This window comes from Chiloscyllium punctatum, chromosome 39 (genome assembly GCF_047496795.1).
Source record: "Chiloscyllium punctatum isolate Juve2018m chromosome 39, sChiPun1.3, whole genome shotgun sequence".
In the NCBI taxonomy this organism is placed as follows: domain Eukaryota; kingdom Metazoa; phylum Chordata; class Chondrichthyes; order Orectolobiformes; family Hemiscylliidae; genus Chiloscyllium; species Chiloscyllium punctatum.
Window position 1 is genome coordinate 44,516,250 of NC_092777.1, and position 13,447 is coordinate 44,529,696.

General features: G+C 39.9%; 1 protein-coding gene across 11 annotated transcripts; it reads right to left on the reverse strand.

Annotated features, from left to right (window-relative positions):
• Window positions 1–938: 938 nt before the first annotated feature.
• Window positions 939–12,356, reverse strand: LOC140463993 (uncharacterized). Of its 11 annotated transcripts, none has more exons than XM_072558566.1 (6): window positions 12,273–12,356; window positions 11,420–11,583; window positions 7,638–7,697; window positions 4,305–5,787; window positions 1,861–1,977; window positions 939–1,587 (listed from the first exon to the last, which is right to left on the reverse strand). In XM_072558566.1, exons 1-6 carry the CDS (start codon window positions 12,280–12,282, stop codon window positions 1,559–1,561), a joined length of 1,863 nt encoding a protein of 620 aa, XP_072414667.1. In that variant the 5' UTR covers window positions 12,283–12,356; the 3' UTR covers window positions 939–1,558. The 11 variants fall into 11 exon arrangements, with proteins under 11 accessions (XP_072414667.1, XP_072414666.1, XP_072414665.1 ...); XM_072558565.1 differs by lacking the exon at window positions 12,273–12,356 and adding an exon at window positions 11,817–11,918 and having other exon boundaries at window positions 11,435–11,583; XM_072558564.1 differs by lacking the exon at window positions 12,273–12,356 and adding an exon at window positions 11,817–11,918.
• Between the last annotated feature and the right edge of the window lie 1,091 nt (window positions 12,357–13,447).

The window sequence follows — 13,447 nt, forward strand, 5'->3', positions numbered from 1 at the left end:
GATTATCCGGCAAGTTTGTGACGTCCTGATGCTTGGGTAAACTATGTTATCTGACATTCGATTAACCGAGCGAAATACTCCCCCGCCCGTGTCCTTCGGATAATCGAGGTTCCTCTGTATAGTGCATCGTTTGGAAATATATTTCAATGAATGGTCTCCTTCAACAGCAATTTAAGCAATACTCCATTTAAACTGTAGCAGAAAGAGTCATAGAGATATACAGCATAGAAACAGGCCCTTCGGTCCACCTCGTCTATGCTGACCAGATATCCTAAATTAATCTAGTCACATTTGCCAGCACTTGGCCCATATCCCTCTAAACTCTTCCTAATCATATACCCATCCAGATGCCTTTTAAATGTTGCAATTATACCAGCCTCCACCACTTCCTCTGGCAGCTCAGATTCAATGAATGGTCATTTGTGTGAAAAAGTTGCCCCTTAGGTCTCTTTTATATCTTTCCCCTCTCACCCTAAACTGAAAAATAATCCATGTTAGTGTTTATGCTTCTGCTATGAACTGTGAGGTTAAGAACAGCATCATTAATCCAATCCTACTGCAGATTATAGCTGGTTAGATTTTAACTGTTTGTAATCACTGATAGATTCTCATCCTGCTTAATGTCCACTGTCTGTTTCTATCTTAAAACAGTGTTTTGCTATTTCTCATTCCAAAGTCATATATAGTATTGGTTAGCGGAATTTTAAATACTTCAAATTCCAAGGCCATGGTTCCAGCAGCAATGGGATAGCATTGTCAAAAAGCTGATTTGTTTTGCTGGCTGATAATAAAAGGTGAACAGCAAAGCATCACTGCTATTGCATAGATACAGTAGCAAAAGCCCCTGCATCATAGTGTCTGATCCAGAAGTGATTGTAAAAAACAAGAAAACATATTTCTAAAAGCAAATAGTAAATTTATTTACAATTAATACAGCAAGCTCCTCATACAAATTTGAAGAAGGTACAAGATTACCTTGGTTAGTGTCTTTCAAAACGTAAACATTTATTGCTTGTTTGAGCAAATGCTTTAAGATGTGCAGATTTTCTTCTATCTCAAGTAATAAATGATATTGCCTACACAATGCTGATTTTTGTTTTAGGCAAAAAAAAATATCTGGAATAAGATTTTGATAGTTGAATGCAAAAAACCTTAGAAACAAGACTATTTTGCTTATTGCCATTTATTTAACTACTTACAAGTCAGTTTTTCAAAATACTTTCTTAGAAATTCCATTTATTTTAAGTTCTGTTTCTATCTGCAGTAGTTAGGAAAGTGCACTTTCAAGTGACTTTACATAAACAATGACAAATGACACTCTTACAAATAATATTTTTATTTACAGCTTGTAAAATCTTAAAATATCATCAGAGTAAAGCAACTCAGGTATATTTTCTCTTATTCATGCCCTCTCCTACACAATGCTAGGCAGAGTAACTAAAAACAAACAATAATTAAAATCCAATGCAAAATTTTAAATCTTTTTTCTTCACATAATGTCTTCAACTTTTTCATGTTGGAGTGGAATGAATCAGAAAAACATTGTAGCTCGAAATTCTCAATGGTATTTTCTTCTGTAATCATGTTCTAAAACAAAGGTTTCAACAGCTGTTAAAGCATTAATGACTTTTAGCAACAACTTCCCTTATTAACAGGCTGAACAGGAATGGCTACTTGGTCTTTCTTTAAAACAAAAAGGGGTGGGGATGCGATGACATGAAAAATAGATGTTAGTTTGTGGTCATTTGGACACTAATGAGATCACTAGAAACATAATTATATCCCATTATGATGGAGTTAACATTAACAGTATTTCTCTCAGATATCCCAACATCTGTCAAAAGACACTGATGTACTCACTGATCAAATCATAATTCCAAATGTAGCTGAAGAGTGCACATCCCAAAAACAAAGTGATCACAACTCCAGCTCCTCTTCTCCTTGGGTTCATATATTTATTGCAATACTTACTATAACCTGCAGGAAGTAAGTTTAAAAAATATTATTTCTCTGTTTTACGGACAAATTCATTTCTACTCTAATTGTTCTCCTATTTTTAACCTTTTCCCCGAAGGAGCTTGCCGCCTATGAAGCAGGCTGTTACTCATTACGTAATGCCAATCAGTAATCGATTGCCAGCTTTTGCTCAGAATTATTTTTGTAATTTTCTGCCTGAAAGGGGAGAATTACAAGTTCAAATTCCAACCCACAGACTGAGGGAATGCTGTAAGGTTGCAGGTCCTAGTCAATTTTGGCACCAGAAGACCTGTGCCATTAAACCAGGGCCTTTCAAATCAATGCAAAAAACCCCATCGCACTACTTTAAAGATGGGGGAATTCTCCCCAGTGATGTCCTGCTCAACATTTATCCTGTGTGACATTATTAAAGAGTGGTTAATCTAGCAGGAGCGTTTCAAATACAAATATGCTTCTGTACTTCCTACATTATAAAACTGACTACACTTCAGTTGCCTGTAAAGCATTTCGGAACATCATGAGGTCAAAAAAGCAATATTAAAATTGAGATTATTAATTCATTGGAATTTTGTAACAGGATTACATAATCTGTTTTCATAGGGCGAAGTACACCTGAAGGATCGTCTGTAATTAGTGCTAATAAAAATTAAAGCTGAGATCTTGTGTTCTGTTCAGTCTATGGACATGTAGTTTAATGTATCCAATTCTCCCACTTTATACCACCACCCATTTATATCGTGAGATTATTTCAACAAGAGACCAATGGCTTTATTTAAACAAGAAAACAAAAGGGGCGGGCAATGATCTCGTGGTATTATCATTATACTAATTAATCCAGAGACCCAGGTAATGTTCAGAGGGCGTGGGTTCAAATCCTGCCATGGCAGTTTAAATTTGAATTCAATAATAAATCTGGAAATAACAGTTTAATGATGATCATGAAACCATTGGGGAAAAGCTCATCTGGTTCACTAATGTCCTTTCAGAAAGGAAATCTGCCATCCTTACCTGGGGTCTGGCCTACATGTGATACCAGACCCACAGCATCTGCTCCAGCCTGTGACACCCAACATCCCACGACTGATTAAACAAAACAAAAACAAAACCACTGACACCCACACTACATCCTATTTCTGTTCCAGTCACAATGCAAGCAAATTACACAGAACATATTTGGATAATGACTCCTCTTTGAAACAGTGTCTACATACAAAAACTTAGCAACTAACTGCATAAACATAACTTGTAAAATGGATGCAATTTTGCTTTCACTTTACCAATAGAATAGTTTATCCAAGGTGCATCATCAAAATGACTTCAAAAGAAAAAGCAAAGAATTTTGGATATCATTGGGAATTGTTAAAGTAAATTGTACATTTGAGAGGAATCTAGACAAGCAGATGAGAAGGAAATAGAAGATTATGATGGGAGATTTAATTAAGGAAAGTTGGGAGCAGGCTGAAATGAAGCAACAACAGCAACATGAACTGATCACAAAAGATACATGACACAAATAGGTCAACATAGATATACTTCAAGCCAAAAGACACGTATAGGACTATTAGCAAAGGGAATACTGCACCAAATTTCAAAATTAAATGAAAAAGTGATTTGCAACAACTATCCTTTGTTGTGGAACTTAGCTACAATAGATGTCGACTTTTGTTGATATAATTTCATTTGTCAGTGTACAAATATTGCATATATTACTTCTTTAAAGATTCAAGGCATGCAAGAAAAATATGGCACAATCTCAAAGAACATTACATGAAATAGAACTTAAGTTCTACATCATTGCACAAATCAAGAAAGATGTATAAAAAGTGATTACCCAATGCAAACAATAACCCAATTCATTTTTGGATTTCCAGGCTACCTGTCTAATCCTGTGAAGTAATTTGGACATTTCACTTCTGCAGATTTGTAGGAAGCAACAGTAAGTATTTCCTTGATGGAAAAGGGAATAGCATGTGCTTGACCAAAACAAACCAATGTGGCATGGTACAACAACCTCCATAATATACGCTGTGTTTGGCTGAGCCATTGAGAAGTTAGAGAAGTGACATCTTTTAATGTAAATATTTAACTACCTGAACATCCACAATAAGGCAACGTTGACATCAGTCAGCAAAAGAGGGTAGAGAGAGAAATTACATGATTATGACAAAATATGAAATTAAATAATTAACTTTATATTTTGAATTACTGAAAATTATTTTCCCCAAAGCAAATATCACAAACGTCCAATTAAGTCATGTCACAGTAGACAAATCATCAAACATGGCAGAACTGGGATAAAAACATTTTAAACATTCTACTAATTGTACCTTTTATGTTTTCACGCCAAGTGGCAGACAGTCTGATTGGGGTTTCAAACTGTTTAGTTTGTTCAGGAAGCATTCTCAGTCCAATGCTATGGTATCCTGGATACAGTTCAGGAAACCACTCCATCCCTATTCCAGTTTTTGTGCAAAGACTAGGGTGAAGTTCTTTAATCCTTTCATCCAAACGTCCTGTTCTCCTGCAGCTTGTTGATAAGAACATGTCTTCTTTCCAATCATTTTTTCTCTGGGACAAATGCACGTATTCAGATTGTATGGCCCCAGTTGTGTTCCAGTCACTTGGTTCTATTGCCGTCACAGCCACAAGATCAATACTTGGATTGCCTTTATTTAAATCCTTCACTTGCTCAGAAGTCATAATTCCACTGTAAATGTGATTATTTGCAGAAGAATTACAGTTACTAGTCTCTAAAACATCAGCTCTATAACCACCTTTTATCTCATTCGCGTTCACTTTCAACATAAAATCCTGTTTTACGCTGGTCCTTGCTTTACACAAATTATTTTCAATGTGATGCCACACGCTAGTTTTGATGTTGCTTACTGGAGTTCGTTCAGATACTGATATATTTGAGCCCATCCGTTCTGTGATTTCATTCTGGCTGGCTTGACATCTTATGCCATCTTGAGAATCTGCATTCTCTTGACTTATAAAGTGAAGTGAATTTGATTTGATAGCACAAGATAGCTGAGGTACAATTTCATAGGCTTTCAGATCCAACAGAGTTGTCTCCTTTTCAAATTCTGGTCGAGTGTAAATTTGTTCTAAATTAAGAACTGATTTCCCTTTTGGGCAAAATATACTTTTTGATACCAAGTCAGTGCATCCTTTTTCATTCAGTGGAATCGTTAAAGAACTATTTTCTTGCTTTTTCTTTAAAGAATTGTCATTTATAATCTTTTGAGAACTCTTCACTTTTGCTCTAGCAGCACCTTTTAACTTTGCATCGACCTTATCCTCATCCAGTGTTAAAAAATGTTCATTTGACTTTGATTTTAAGACCGTTTCTTTTTTTGCCCATTTAGATTGTCCTTTAGTTGTCTGACGAACAGACTGTTGACATTTTTTTCTGATTTGCTCTCTCCTGTTCATCAAATCTTCTTGACCTGACTGTGGGTCATTAATATCTTTGTTCCAAACACTTTGTACAGGAGTACACAATTCATTTCCTAAACCTATTGAATGATTGCTATTTTTTGGTGATGCTGCTTCTTCCTTCTGTGTTAAAGTCTTTGCTGAATTTGCTTTAACTTTCGTCTTCTTGTTAGATGATGCTGGAGAGTTAACAGATTTGCAATTTAATTTTTGCTGTGGAATTGCAATAGGTATCTCTGTCTCTTTAGAATTAGATTTACTGTTCACAATTCTGGCCACCTTACAGTGAGGAAGATGTGTTTTCAGTCGCTTAAAAGCTTTACCACAAAACGGACACACTTGCATTCCTGGTGAAATATGTTCCATTTTAGACTGGAGAGAAAGACAGTATAGTCTTAAACCAAAAGCGCAAAGTGTGTAAACCCGTCATGATTGGTTAAAGCTGTTGGCATGTTTGTAATGTTTAAAAACAAGTTTCCCAACATCATAAATGTTTCAATATTATTGCTACAACTCCAGATTCTGTCCTCTTCCTTGGAGCTTTCAGTGATGTAATCAAAATTTAACGAATGACTTGTTCATCTACTATTTCTTTATCACAATATGTCCATCTTAGAATTAGTTCCTCCCCTGAAGATTAAATGTTTTCCATTAAAACAGAAAAATACATCAATGAATATGTCATGATAACTGGGTCACAGTTCAAAGCCACGTAATCATACTTCGTCGTTACCGTTTCACTTTCATTTTACATACCCTGACTCTTTTACAAACAGGCAATACAAATGCCAAGCTTCTTGGTGAGATTTCAAGCAAGAATCACTTTCTTCACGGCTACAATGAAACCCATTTCACAGTTTATATTTGGGCAGCATGTTCAAGGTTTTAAAAGGCATTTTTAAAATAAAATATGGCACCAAATTACATAAAAGAGAGATTAGAGCACATAGTCAAACACTTGGTCAAGGAGGGTGAACAAGAGGCCAGAATTAGATAGGCACAAACATTGCAGCAGTGTTGCAGAGTTGAAGAAGATCACAAATAATGGGGAAGAGACAAGCCCACGGTGGGAATTTAAACAAGGATGAGATTTTTAATATTGCAGGTAAAAAATCAGCTAATCCAGATGAGGAACTAAAATTTATCAAGAGCCTGGCTTTGTCATTTTGTACAAGACTTCGTACTTTAGGACCATTTCTCTTCTAATGCAATTCAATTTTAGTTCTCAAATGCCACAAAGGGTGAAGAAATGCTTGACCCAAGACAGGATTAAAACAAAACTGAAAACAATACTTTCATTAATACCAGCCATGGCTCAGGTGGAAGAAATATTCCATCTAATTTTTCTTGTTATGCATGGTCTGTTCAACCGAATGTACAGTTCCAAATACAACATTATTGCATGGTTGCACAACTGCAGCATCTCAAAAAAGGACAATTTGTGAACAGCTAGCATGGAACTTTCAGGTCTTTGACAGCACAGGTAACTTTGGTTGGCATCTTTATTCTGATTCTGAAAATTGGGGGTTCAAGTCCCACTTCAAATACTCACACAAAGTCTAAGCTGACACTCCAGCGCTGTGCTGAAGGTGCTGTACTGTCAAAGATGCTGTCTGCCAAATGACAATAAACTGAGACCTAGTCTGTCTTCAGCAGGATGCAACAGATTCCCCGTGCTATTTCAACTAAGTTTACAGGAGTTATCCCAAATCCCAGCCAATATTTACTTCTCAACTGACATCAAAAAAAGTGGTTATCAAGTCATTATGAACATTTGAGAGATAATTTGGATACTGCAATTCCAACACTACAACAGTGACAATATTTCAGTAAGATTTAATTTTCTGTTAAGTGCTTTGGGATAGTGAGTGTATTTATATAGGTGCTATATAAATGCAAGATTTTCTTTTTCTTCGTGCCTACTGAAACAGGAAACAAACAATAAAAAAAACCAACAGCACAGAATTTGTATCCTTTTTGCATGCACCAGTTAAATGCAGATTATTGGCGAATCATGACAGGATCATGGAACTGGAATCCACTTGGGCATGATTTAGAGAAAAATAAACAACTCAAACTCTCAGCAGTCGACGGGGAAGGAGAACACAAAAAATTACTAAGTCAATAAGAAAGGAAATGGGACAATTTTATTTACACAAAAGGTTAATAGATTTCTGAAGTGCATGCAAGATATTGAAGCAGGCAACTTACATGATTCCTACCAAAATGGAAAGATCTTGTGTGGTTCTGTTCTTATGATCCTGGGTGAAAGTTGAAGCAACCTAGCAGGTGGAGATTTTATAATCAGCTAGTTCTTTTCTCTAAACTAATTTTATCTTTCTCAAATGATTTAAGATTGCTTCTCTATCTTCATGCATGCCAATTGGCAGTAGTAAGCTCAAATCCTAACTAATGACTGCAACACCCACGATGGGAGAATTTGGAAAATCATCCATCAGGCAAAGAAATAGAAAGTTTTAGAATCAAGGCCTGGCTGATTGAGGAACAATCTATAGCTCAGAGGCCTCTTGTGGCACAGTGGTAGAGCCGGACCTCTGGACCAGAAGCCGAGGTTCAAGTCTCACTTGCTTGTGAGATATATAATTCATCTCTAAGCAAAATAAAAATCAAAAGAACTGTGGATGCTGTGAATCAGAAACAAAATAGAGACTGCTAGAAAAACTCAGCAGATCTGGCAGCATCTGTGAAGAAATCAGAATTAACTTTTGGGGTCAGGTTCTGAGGAAGGGTGACTCGACTCGAAACATTAACTCATTTCTCTCCACAGATGCTGCCAGACCTGTTCAGCTTTTCCAGCATATCTCTGAGCAGGCTGATTAGAAAATATGTACAGTCCATAGCTCAGCCAAGTATCTTGGCTTGTTGGAAGGAGCACTTTTGGCTAGGCATTTCTTATCTCTTACCTTTCTATCCTCAACCCTACTTCCACTAAACTGCTACCACCAAGTTCCACACTTTGCCCCCAGGTGCTGATCGTGTTCTTAGCTCTGACTTGAGGCATATGAGCCCTTTCGCTTTTTATCATCCTCATCAATTCACTCCTCAAACCAAAAAAGTCCTTTTCCCACTGATCTTAAACTGCTGCCCATTCCCTGTCTCACTTTTCAAAGTCCTTAAACATGTTCTGCCTCCCAAAACTATATCCAGCTTTTGTAGAATTTCATGTTGGAAATTCTCCAATCAGATCTTCATTGCTGCCATAGTATCAAAGGTTACAACTGACATCTAATGCAACTGGGCAAGGGCAAACTATCCGTCCTCTTTTCTTCTCAACTGGTCTGCAATATTTGACACAGCTGAGCACACAAACCCCCTCCAATGTATCTCCTCTGTCGTCTAGCTGTGCGAGACTGCTTTCCCTCGGTTCCGTTCTATATCGATTTAATCATAGCCAAAGTATCACTGATATTGGCTTATTTTCCTTCTCCTACACCATTACCTTTGGTGACCCCTCAAGGATCTAACATATTTCCAATTGACATATTGTCCTTCAATTACATCATCCAAGAGCATTAGTTTTCACATGTAAATGCACGAGATACACATGGGTCTACGTGGTGAATTTGTATTTGCAGATACATTCTATTGTGTTCAAAAAACACACAATCTATAGGCAGTCCTTATAAATTCCTACTTTGGAAACAGATCCAGTCTGATTCAAGATTGGAATACAGACACTCTAACCTCACATCTTCATTGATTTGTCTGAGCTGAGATGTTGCCTTTTTTTTACTGGACTACAACTTGAAAGAAGTTCTGGGATTTACATATTAATCAACCAAAATGTGCATCTCCATTCCATTCAATATTTAAGTGATTAAATACTTAACAGCAATCTAGGTTTGGTCAATACATTGCATCAGCTGTATGGCACTTTGATCTTTTACTACAAATTGTGTCCTATGATCCTGCCCCACTAGCTGCCTGACAAAACAGCAGTGCCCAAAACTTGTACTTTCAAATAAACTTGTTGGACTATAATCTGGTATTGTGTGAGTTGTAACTTTGTCTACCCTAGTCCAACACAGGCACCTCCACATTATGGACACCATTCACAACTTCTCTATTGTTGCTACATAATCAAACTTTATATATGATAGCCAAAACTGAATAAGCAGAAAGTTCCTTCAGTTAAATATTGGAAAGACTGAAGTCTTGCTTTTCGTCCCTGTTTCAAACTCCATTCCTGAACTACCAATGCCATTCCTCTCCCCTGGCAACAGTTGGAGACTAATCCTACCATAGTTCACCCAAGAGAGGCATCCAACCACATTTGTGCCATTACTAAAACTCCCTAGTCCACCTCTGTAATGTCACTTGACTTTACCTTTGTACAGTACATCTGCTAATGATTTTCTCACTCATACCATTGTAATCTCTATACTCAACCATTCCTTTACATTCCTTGCTTCTCTCAATTAGTCCACACACTGTAAACTTGAGGTCATCTAAAATCTGCTATCTTGGCTTGCGACAAACCTGTTCACCTATCCACAACGTGTTTTCAAATCTGCATTGCTTGAATGAGTGCCAAGTCTTATTTTCAAAATTCTCACAATAATTTTCAAAGTTCTTAACATATCACCACCATAACCTTAAATTGTAATAGAGGTGAAAACAATGACTGCAGATGCTGGAAACCAGATTCTGGATTAGTGATGCTGGAAGAGCACAGCAATTCAGGCTCCTTGGATGCTGCCTGAACTGCTGTGCTCTTCCAGCACCACTAATCCAGAATCTAAATTGTAATACCCCATGGCATTACCTTAGGATGTTTTATTACATTAAAAGGAGGTGAGATTTATGTTGCTATAGTCAAAAATGGGGATTTCACATTTCCCAACGCTTCAATGCAGGTACTTCATTTGGTCAATTATCTTACACATGCCCCAGAAAGGATACATGACTGTAAATATGAGCAATGATTAAAGACAAACTGAAATACTCAGGATAGTAAAATTAGGCTACTGGAGGAATCTGGGGAATTACACAAATGCAAAGACATTATTCTTAGAATGATAGAATTGTTACAGCACAAAAGGAGACCTTTCAGCCAGTCAAATCCATGCAAGATCTCTAGAAGAGCAACTTAATCAGACTCCTCTACTATCTCTTTCTGTAGTTTTGCAAATATTTTCAATTTTTTTGGTATGGTGACTCAGTGGTTAGTGCTGTTGCCTCATAGCACCAGGGACTTGCATGTGATTCCACCTTCAGGCGACTGTCTGTGTGGAGTTTGCATATTCTCCCTGTGTCTGTGTAGGTTTCCTCTGGATGCTCCTGTTTCCTTCCACAGTTTTAAAATGTGCAGTTTAGGTGGCTTGGCCATGAGAAATGTAGGGTTACAGGGATAGGGTAGTGGAGTGGGTCTGGGTGGGATGCTCTTCTGAGGGTCGGTGCAGACTCGATGGGCCAAATGGCCTGTTTCCACACTGTAGGGATTCTATAATTCACAATTATCCAATGCCTATTGAAAGCCATAATTAAATCTATCTTCACCACTCACTCAAGCAATGTGTTCCAAATCCAAGCCACTAATCCTGTTAAAAGGATTTTCCTCCCTTGCTTTTGTTCTATAATTCGCCCAAACCTTCTGCCAAAAGGAGTTTCTCTTTATGTGTATCCAGATCCACGAGTTTGAACACCGAAAGTCTCTTCTCGACCTTTTCTTCCAAAAAAAAGTTGAGGAATTTCCCCAATCCACTCACAAATCCCAAGCCCTGCCACTGACCTGCATCCAACACCATCACATTCTCCCTAATTGATGGTTCTACTTAAACAGATACTGACAGTGCTTCTTTTATTGTATCTCCAGCCTGACTCCCAACCTCACATGTTAAAATCAAAATTATTAACATTGTTACATTAAGGAAATAAATACTTCAAAAATTTGACTCTCGCATTTTCTTAAAACTCTATGCAACCGCCTGCTTAGGGCCTGAAATATCACATTTATCATTCCTTCCTTCGTTTTAAAACTCACGGAAAGTAACTGCACCTCTGTTTTATTCGTCCGCACGATGTTTCTCAGACACAGCGGACTCAATCCAGTGGGACACCTTCCGGTGCAGGGAGCGAACATCCGGTCCGTCTGCTTTAAGGTCCCCGCTGAGGGGGAACGGGGCATCTGCGCGAAGAGGTTGAACACTGTCCGGAAAGAGAAAGTGACAGAGTGTGTTTGTGAGAGGGAGAGAGATGTTGGGGAGAAACAAGCAGCCACACTACAGGCTTTTAGTGAATAAAACAAAACCGGAAATTCAACATCTGTGCAGAGAGAAAAACAATATTAACTTTTCAGATTCTGTGTTCTGAGAAAGGGTCACAAGACTCAAAACATTAACTCTGTTCCTCTCTCTCTCTCTCCACAGATGCTGCCTGACCTGCTGAGTTTCTCCAGTAATTTTTGATTTCCTGCAGCATCCCGCAGTTGTTTGGTTTTGTTTTTGTTATGACGGGCTGTTTTGAGCTTGGTTTACATCGGTCACGCCCCAAATCGCTTTGTCCCGCCCCTCCACTGACCACGCCCCGCCCCCTTCCCTGACTACGCCCCGCCCCCTTCCCTGACCTTGACCACGCTCCGCCCAAACACCCCCCTTCTGACCTCGCCTCCAAGCGCTGGTAACGCCCACATACCATGTCACCCCTCCACACTGGGCCACCGCCACGCCCCCTCCGGCCATATTTCCCCCCCTTAGCCCCGCCCCCTCTGGGCCAGCCGTGTAATCCCATTGTACCGGCTCCGCTTTATTATTACGCCTCTGCGCGCGTGGCCCCGCCTCCATCTGTCATTAGCTCCCCATTACCCGGTCGGACCGTTTACCCACAACCCCGCCCACCTGTGGCCATAGTCCCGCCCCTTTCCTGGCACCGATGGCGAGTGTTTGCTGCGCCCGCGCAGTCGGTGGACTACGTGGCGTCACTATTAGCGCGTCATCGTGCTTGCCCCGCCCCCTCATCTTGGCCCCGCCTCCCCGGCCCAGGGACTCTCAGACATAGCGAGCAGCAGCAGCAGCCGGGTGTAGATGTTATCTGACGGCAGGTGAGCGGTAGCTCAGCTCATTCCATTACCCCCTTGTACCGCACCTACAACCCGCTTCTCCCACCCCCCTTCCACCGTCGCAGAACTCCCTGAGGGGCGGCTGTGATGCCGGGCAGATGACGTGCAGGCGGCTCACAGCGGGCGGCCTGTAAGTGGGTCCGAGGCCCGTTGGCCGGCTCAGTGAGGGCGGGCACCTCCACAGCTCCGGGCCCTGCAGTGGGACACGGGCGGGCAGGAGCAGCCGCCTTGGCCGGTAGAGCTCCGGGCTAAAGGGGGAAAAGAACGGAGCTGTTGGGCTTGAGGCCCCGATGGCGCAGGCAGAAGGCTGCCTGTAAATCCGGGGTCTGCAGGCCTTGTGACTGAGGGAAGGCCCAGAGTGATCCATCAGCTCGGATCATTCTCCCCTTTTCCTGCCCTTACTGTCACCTCGGATGAAGGTTTTTAAAGGGACGCTCCCCCCTTTCCCGGCCGGGGATGTATTGTCTTTGAGTCTTCACCCCTCCTCCTCCTCCTCCTCTCCAATATGGTGGCAGCTCAGTGAGAGTTTGGGGTTCACTATGGGAGAAAGCGATGCAGTTTTGGCTTTGTACTCGTCGGTGGGTGCAGCTCCGACGTTTTAATAAATTGATCAGGATTACCTCGTTGCCAGTAACTTTCTAATGTTTTGCAGCACCATTAGTCTCACCAGTGATGTTCTTGGGTCATTGACTTGCCGCGTTTATTCAGATTTCAGCCAAACAATAAATCCTTTCATACTAAATTATCAATTCTGCAAATTGAGTATGACTATGTTACTCAGTTTTCGTTCTCCTCCGCCCCCCTCAAAAAAAATGAAAATGTAGGTACTCTTCTAAATCGTTTAGATTAATGAATTGCTCCAAAAATAATAAACATTCCAATGATTATGCTGAAATGAAATTTTAGTGCTCCTTTCTAGTTGGCCTGTTGGTTTTCCTTCTGAGACCTGGTGGA